This window comes from Crocodylus porosus, unplaced genomic scaffold (assembly GCF_001723895.1).
Source record: "Crocodylus porosus isolate Cpor-Errol unplaced genomic scaffold, CroPor_comp1, whole genome shotgun sequence".
Classification (NCBI taxonomy): domain Eukaryota; kingdom Metazoa; phylum Chordata; order Crocodylia; family Crocodylidae; genus Crocodylus; species Crocodylus porosus.
The window spans coordinates 9297536-9305343 of record NW_017728926.1 but is presented as its reverse complement, the minus strand read 5'-3'; the positions used below and the strand labels follow the sequence as shown (position 1 = coordinate 9305343).

At 64.6% G+C, this 7808-nt stretch overlaps 1 protein-coding gene across 2 annotated transcripts in view; it reads right to left on the bottom strand.

Moving 5' to 3' along the window:
* Window positions 1-910: 910 nt before the first annotated feature.
* PHC2 (polyhomeotic homolog 2) overlaps window positions 911-7808 on the bottom strand; it is a 30954-nt gene continuing 24056 nt past the window's right edge. For both annotated transcript variants that reach the window (XM_019541357.1, XM_019541358.1), the window contains exons 9-14: window positions 6492-6694; window positions 4841-4970; window positions 4247-4361; window positions 3906-4047; window positions 3168-3474; window positions 911-2232 (exon numbers count right to left, since the gene is read on the bottom strand). In XM_019541357.1, the coding sequence (XP_019396902.1) occupies window positions 2078-2232; window positions 3168-3474; window positions 3906-4047; window positions 4247-4361; window positions 4841-4970; window positions 6492-6694 (1052 nt within the window). In that variant the 3' untranslated portion in view covers window positions 911-2077. The remainder of the gene's footprint in view (window positions 2233-3167; window positions 3475-3905; window positions 4048-4246; window positions 4362-4840; window positions 4971-6491; window positions 6695-7808) is intronic.

Below are 7808 nucleotides of genomic sequence, written 5' to 3'. Positions count from 1 at the left end.
GCAGGCCCCATTGGTGAGGTGGGGGCAGGGTGGGAGGGCACAGTGGACAGGGGGCACTGCCGCAGCAAGGCGCTGGCAGGGAGCACTGTTTTGGTGGGGTGGGTTGGGACAGGCCTGTGGATAGCAGTGGGCAGGCAGAGGTGGGCAGTCCTTGTCCCGGGGTCCAGCACCGCTGCCTGCAGAGCCATCCCGAGCCCTACCGCGGCCAGCGGCTGCAGGGAGCCAGGCACGTGTCAGGGTGCGCAAGGGGATGGCTTTGGGCTGCCCCCACCGTGGCAGGCACTGCCGGCCACAGCTCAGCACCGCAGGCAGCAGCTGCCAGAGCCAGCAGCCTCACCCCAGGCAGAGATGCCCCTCCTGCACCTAGATCCCCAGGGCATATTAAGGTGCCCACACATGCGCCCCCATCCCACTCCTGGCTCCTTTCCCTGCCAGGGTGGCACCCAGCATGCTGCAGGGCTGGGGCCAGGCCTAAACTGGGCCCTCCAGGAGCCCAACCCATGCCAGCCCCATACCCTAGTGCTTGCCAAGGGCTGTGGGGAGCCAGGTGCTAGGATTCCCCATCCCCAGCACCACGGTGTCCCATGGCTGAGTCTCCGAGTACAGTTACAACAGCAAGTTTGGGAATAGCAGCCCCCTGCCCAACCCCAGCAGCAGGAAGCTAGACAAACCAGACCCAAACAGAAGCCCCCCCCAGTCACCGCCAGAGCTTGCAGAGAGCCTGCACCCAGTGCTGAGACTGGCCTGGGCTTGCAGAGCCTGAACAGCCATGGGCTGAGCTCAGCTGTGAGCAAGAGCCAGCGCAGCCAAGGCCCTGCGCTCGTGAGCTTCAGCTCGGGCACTGCCAGAACCCAGGACCCCGTTCCCCACGGCATGGGCTGGGAAGGGAGGGATAGAGGGCCAGGGGGTGTTATTTTTTCCAATGCTTTATTAAAAACAACAGAAAAAGGGGTTAAAAAGAGGTGTGTGCAGCCCGGGCAGCAGAAAGGCCCTGCAGAGCCTGTACAAGCAGCCGGGACCAGAGCCTGTGGTGCCGGGCCATCCCCCACCCCTACCCTGCTCAGGGCAGATGGCTGCTCAGGTGAGGGGGTAGTGGTCCTTGGGGGCTTCTCACAGGCAGCAGGAAGAGGCTCCCAGCCATCAGACCTCGTTCCTGGAGGCCAGAACAGGCTCTTTGGACCCAGGGGCAAGGCCCAGCACCTGTGCTGCAGAGGGACAGGAGGCCAGCAGGCAGCTCCAGTGGGTGGCTAAGGAGTGGGGCGCCCAACTGGGAGGAGGTGGAAGGAGCTAATCTCTCCTTGTTTCTCCCTAGGGCAGGGAGGCATAGCTCCTTGCCCAGTCCTGGCTCTGCCTGTGCCCAAGCACAGGGAAGACCAGCAAAGCCCCAGCCCCAGCGCAACCTGGGCTGGTGGGGCCATGGTCACACCCTGGCATCACCCCCACCCCGTGCTGCAGCAGGAGTAGTAGCCCCGTCATCCGGAAGAGCTTCACAGTGTGAGATGCCCGACTCAGTTACCATCCTGCATGGAGGACGGTGCTGCCATGCCCAGCAGGCTCTGCTGTGCAGGCCCCAGACCCGGCTGTACGCTCGGAGCAGAGGGCATCACCGCCGTCAGCACAACCGCACACCCCACATTAAGGCAACCATCCTGTTTAGCACAGAGGTTTCAAGTAGGTTTGGGTCCAGTCCGAGCTGCTGCGCCCTGTCCAGCCTTGGCAAGGAGATAGAGAAAAGGCGGCTCCCAAGAGGCTGCCTAGCCCACATGGGACAACGTGCACCCTGCCCCATCTGCTGCGTGCCAGGCCCCCCATCTCAACTGGCCCTTACACGACCTGGGCTGGGAGTGAAAGGGGAAGCTAATGCTACCACGTATGTACAGACCCTTCCCTGCCTGCAGCTGGGCAGGGAAGGAAGGTCCGTGCAGACATCGACCCCCACAGCGTCCGTGCCCGTCAGCGCATTGAGGGGCCATTTGTGCTCAGTGCCTGGGGCCCTGGGAAGCCTGAGGCCCAGCGTCCTCCCCGCTGTCCCCGCGGGCACCGTGGCAGGTCTCTGCCAGCCCGGGAGATGCCGGCTCTAGGAGTCCTTCAGCATGCTGATACGGGCATAGATCTTCAGCGCAGGGCCCAGCTTGATGTTCATGGCGCTCATAAGGTGATCCTCCTTCAGCAGCAGCAGCGCCTGCCCGTCGATCTCCTGGGCCCGGAACTCCTCCGCGATCTCCTGGCAACCTGTGGAGCGAGGCAGCGCCAGCCGTGAGCCTGCGCCACCCCCTTGGCCGAGGCCGCCCGCACAGCTCCTCCCTCTTCCACCGCGGCCCGTCAAGCCTCTCTGGAAGCCCGGCTGCCAGGTCGGGGTGCGGTCCCCCCAGACAGCCCCCGCCACGCTCCTGGGAGAGCTAAGGAGCAAGCGCTGCACGTGGCAGCTAAGACGCAGCTTTAGCAAGGCCTCCCTGAAGACTCCCGTTTCTTCTTCCCTCCCTGTTCTCTCTTTGGCTTCCACATCCCGCCCTGAGGCAGCTGCAAGAGAACATGGGTGCAACAGGTGCTGCACGTCAAGCCAGCACTAGCTCTAGATGCAATGAGTCTGGGGGCTCCAGGCTGGAGTGCAGACTGGAAGCAGGGTGCCCTGTGACTCGCTGTCCCCTGCTGAGGGGAGGCAGCCGTGACTCCAGGTTTCCAGGTCTGGCAAACACTGCCATACTGCGTTGCGCCATCAGCGGAGCAGGGGGACCAGCACTGTGCAGCTGTGGCATGGAGGGGACAATGCGAGCAGCACACAGGGCTGGGCATGCAAGTTCAGGATCCCACTGGCAAGGGCTGGCAGACATCGTACGGGCAAGATGCAGGCTCAGGAGAGGGAGCAGAGGCCCCATGGCCTAGCCTGACGCTCAGGGGACAGCACACAGCAGAGGGGCAAGGGAGGCATCCCCCACACCTCCACAGGCCCTCCCAGCCCGGTCAGTTCTTGGACGTGGGGCAGGAGGGGGCCAGGCAGTCTGCAGCTCATCTGGCCCTCACCACGTTGGCTCCCAGCCCCAGTCCCCCAGGACAGCTCTGTGCTGTCTCCTGTGACCGGGGAAGCAGCCCTCCAGGCCCTCAGGCTCAGGACCCATAACCCCAGGGTGGTGGGAAGCAGGGCCAGCCCACACATCAGGGGTGCCTACCAGGCAGGGAGCGGATGAACTCGTAGACATCCTCCACGTTCCACTTGGTAGGCTCGCTAGGCAAGAAGTGGTGCCCAATGCCCACCAGGTCCCGCATGTGCATGTCGGGCAGCTCCATGTCGCGCAGCTCCATGTCGCGCTCACCCTGGCGCCGGCGCGAGGCTGACGAGCTGGCCGAGACGGGCGACAGCGGCTCCTCGTAGCTCGAGTTGTCTGAGCAGCGGCTAGAGTCCTCCTGGGCGTGGCTGAGCTGGAGCGACGCTGTGACGGACAGTGGCACCGAACCCGTGGAGAGGGACACCGGGGTCTGCAAGGCACAGGGAGAGCTGAGCCTTGGGGAAGGGCAGACAGCACCCTGTGCCAGCCAGTCCCCTGCCACCTGGAGGCCAGGGCCCTGGGGGGAGCAGCCAAGTGGGCACAGCGGCATGGGACACAGCCCCTGGGACCTATGCCATTGCTATCATGAAGATGGCTCTTCCAGCTAAAGCACAGGGTGGGGAGGTGCCCTCCGGTCCTCTGCTACTGTGGACTGGCCAGCCCAGGCACAGAGCATTGCTGGCCCCAATCTGCCCATAGATCTTAAGGCAGCCCAGAGCCCAAGGGCTGAGGACAGGCTCTAGGAATAGGCCCTGGAGGAATGCACGATGGTGAGACCAAGAGCTCAACAGGAGCTTGGGAAACAGATTCCCACATCGTGGCTGCCTTAGCAGAGGCTATGCCAGCACCCAGCAGACTCACCTGCTTCTTGGTGTCCTTGCTGAGGGTGGGGAGGGCGCTTTTGCAGGTGCGGCGGCGCCCATGCTGGGGTCCCCCGGGCTTCTGGAGCTTGCTGCGGTCAGGGTGAAAGAGCCCCACGCGCTTCGTGCACCCGACGTTGTACCTGCCGGGGGAAGCCAGGGCAGGTCAGCAACAGGCCCAGCCTCACGGGCCCCAACCCACGCCTTGCACACCAGCCCCGGGTCTGCACATCCAACACTGCTGCCCTGGGCCAGCAGGAGAAACAAGGGCCCCAGGGCTGATGGGGCAAGGGGCATGCAGGGACCTGTGCTGGGCCAGAGGAGAGGCTTGGGGGCAGGTACCTCTTGGCACAGGCCATAGAGCAGAAGCGCTTGGACCTCTTGAACTTGTAGGCAAAGTCGACACGACCGCACAGCTCGCACTTCAGCTTCGGAGGGGTCCCCTCCTCTTTGGACTCTGGGGGAACATGAGAGAGTTCAGTTCTGAGCCACAGCACGCAGGGGCCCTCACCGCTGCCTCGGCAGCCCCAAAGTCTCCCCTACCCCTACACAGAGCAGCTGGCCCAGCTTCAGGGTGCTGTGTCCTGCTTTTTGCAGCAGGGCCCTGGAGCCACATGCTCTGTAGGAGCAGCACAGCACAGGCCATGGGGAGGCTGAGAGTTACTGACAGCCTGCCCGAGGTGCCCAAGTGCACCATGGAGCCAGGTGAGGACTACGGCTCCCATCACTGCTCCCTCCTGGCTGTCTTCATTTCCTCTCTGCCGTGCTGGGCCTGGGGTCCCCTGCCCAGGAACACAGGCCCGGTAGCAGCCCACCAGCGGGGCGGGAGAGAGGCTTAACATCAGTGCTGCCAGGCTCTTCAGGGAGCAGGCCGCCCCGTCCCGCCCCGCCTCCTCCAGCGCCAGCAGCCCCAGCGCCCTGCCCGCCAAGGCCTACCTTGCACATAGGGCTCCTCCATCTCTGAGTCGGTGGTGGTCGTGTTGTCCTGCTGTGGGAGTTTCTCAGCCAAGAGGCCCTGCGCATACTTCTTCTTCAGATTCCCCACCAGCAGCGAGGAGCGCCCCACCTGCAGAGCCAGGCACGTGGCGGGGTCAGACTGCTCCCCTCCCCCTGCCTGCTAGCTGTGGGCCAGCACCCCACGGGGCTCAGCTGAAGGGCTGGGGGCTCCCAGACTAGAACCCCAGCCGCCGGCCGCAGACAGCAGAGGTCTGTGGCACAAGAACTGCTAGCAGGGTGGGAGGTGGGTGCTTAGCCTCTAGCCCTGATGTGGGAACACACGGCCCTGGCACGGCAGGCAGCAGACAGACCGACTGCAGCCACGGGGAATGCATGGCCCTTGTTCTACAGTTGAGAAGGCCGTCTCCATCACGCCCCTTGCCCCCACCGCTGGCTGTGGGTCAGTGGCAAGGTGCCTTGCCCGAGACAAGCCCCGAACTGCAGCTGCCAGCCCTGCCCTGGTTCAAAGGTAAGCCTGGCTGCTCTGGTGCGCAGGCAACTCTACACCCTGCGTAGAGGCTGCTCTGCTCAGCTGCCCAGGCCTGGGGCTCTGGTTCAAGCCAGCTCAGCTTCCCCGCTTCACCTGCCATGTGTGGGCACATGGCCCCAGCCAGCTGCCTGCACTCCAGTTTGCCACGGCCTTAGAGCATGCAGACAGCGCAGGCCGTGGCACCTGAGGTCGATGGCCCCAGCTCCCGGACCCAGGCAGGGAGCTGTGCTCGAGGCTCCCACCCTGGCTTCTTGGAGGAAGATGGGAGGCTGCCACCACACTCCCCACAGGGCTGCTGCCCGCCCCCGAGGCAGTGCTGGGAAGTGTGGGGGCACCAGGGCTGCAGCACCCTAACACCTCGGCCAAGAGGGGATCAGGCCGTACACAAACAGCGCTGCTCTGCAAGGTGGGATGCAGGGCCCAAAGTGCCCCCAGGCTAGGGGACGAGCACTACGCATGAGAATAAACGGGCACAGAACCGGCCGCCCCGGGCTCTGCCTTCCCCTGCTTCTAGACGGCCTCACCCAGTACTTTGCTCTACAGCAGCCAAAGCCCTTGGGTCCCAAGGCACTCTGCAGACCCTGGCTTGGGATGAACTTCTCCATCCCTACCTCCCCATAGCCAGGTGGACTCAGCACCTCCCAGGGCTTACACAGGGGAGCAGAAGTACAGAGCGGTTGAGACCACGAGGCCAAGACGCATGCAGGTGCCGAGGACCCCGACTCTCACAGGAGAGCGCAAAAGCTGCGGGCATGCAACCCCCTCGCCGGAAAGGGGCTTGAGATGTCAAACTTCCAGCCCCCGCGCTCAGAGGCCACAAAAGCCTCAGCGATGTGCTCAGGTCACCCCCGAACAAGCCATGGCAGAGCTGGGAATAGGACCCAGGAGCCCTGACTCCCAGTCCCGTGCTCTAGCCACTAGGTCCCCCAGCCCCAGGGAGGCCCACACCGCCAGGCATGCAGCGAGCTGGGCTGCGGGGCCCGAGGGCTCCCAGGGGCTCTGCTGCCATCGCTACCAGAACAGCCAGAGACACCCGCGCGCAGCGAGCCGAGAACATCAAAACAAGACAACATAAAACGGGGAAAAGAAGACGGTGCGTACCGGGAAAGGCTCTGCCCCCTCCTGGATCACAAACCCTTCGATAACATGCGTCAGGATTTGGGGTTTCACAATGGCCTGTGGTGGTTTATTCTCACCATTCTGGGGGGCAGTGCCAGCAACCGTAGAAGAAGAGTTTCCGTTCCCTGATGTCATGCCGGGGCTGCTGGGGTCACTCTGGGCATGAACACGGTCCTGTCCTGGCTCTGCAAGGGGAGACCACGGTCAGCTCATGCCCGGGGGCACACCGCTGTCCCGCACAAGGCAGGAGAGGCACCTTAAGGCCAGCACCCTCGGGGAGGACATGGGTGAAGATGGAAGCAGAGGGGGCTGTGCCTGCTGCTCTCACCCTACTCCCCTCGCGGGCGCAGTTAGTCTCAGACAGATCAGCAGCCGGTGCCATTGAGACCGGGACAGCCATTACCATACAGCTGACTCCCCCGCCCGCCGCCTGCCCGGCTGAATGGCCGAGCTGCGCCAGTCACATGGGGCCGTCCTTGGGCTGGCAACACAGAGCAGATTGTGCGGCGCTGAATGCTCTCCGAGGACCCCCACGGGCAGAGTCAATGCAGAGCGCAAGCTTCCACGCAGCTGGGATGCTCCCAGGCACGAGGGGGGGCGTGGGGAGGGCTGTGCGCAGCTGACTGCCGCATCCCAAGGAGCTGGACTCAGGACCCCAAGTGCTGCAGGAAACAGGCCGAGACGCACCAGCACGGGCCAGCAGCCCTGTCGCGCCCTGCCTGCCAGCCCGGGGGTGAGGGGGCAGGGGACGGCTCGCAGGTGCCCGCGAATGCCAACCACCCCTGGTTGCCAACAACTGCAGCCACCCAAGGGAGAGGCCCCAAGGCCGGGCTCCCAGCAGCTCAGCACATCCAGCATCCCACCCTTTTTCACCCTGGCAGCGCCCCAAGCTTGCTCCAGGGCAGTGGGACATGGCCTGCTCCACAGGGGAGCTCTGTGCTGCATAGGGCCAGCCAGGTCAGGACCCTGCCCCCTGACTTGACCTGGGGCCAGGTCTATGAAAAGGGCTGGAGGGGAGCGAATGCATGGCCGAGCCCAGGGAGGCCCCAGACAAGGGAGCAGGCAGGCATCTCCCTTTAGGGCCAGGCTGTCCCATCGCCCCAGGCCATGGCCTCTGGCCCTGCCCCTAGCCAGCGGTGCCAGGGGGCACAGGGGCAGAGTCAGGCTGCTACATGCAAGAGTGCCCTGCCCTACCCTGCATCCACGGGGCGGCCAGCTGAGACGTGCCCGAAGCCCGCAGAGGAAGCGGCAGGAGAAGTCACACAGGCGGCACAGCCGTACAGGGCCCAGCAGCGTAGG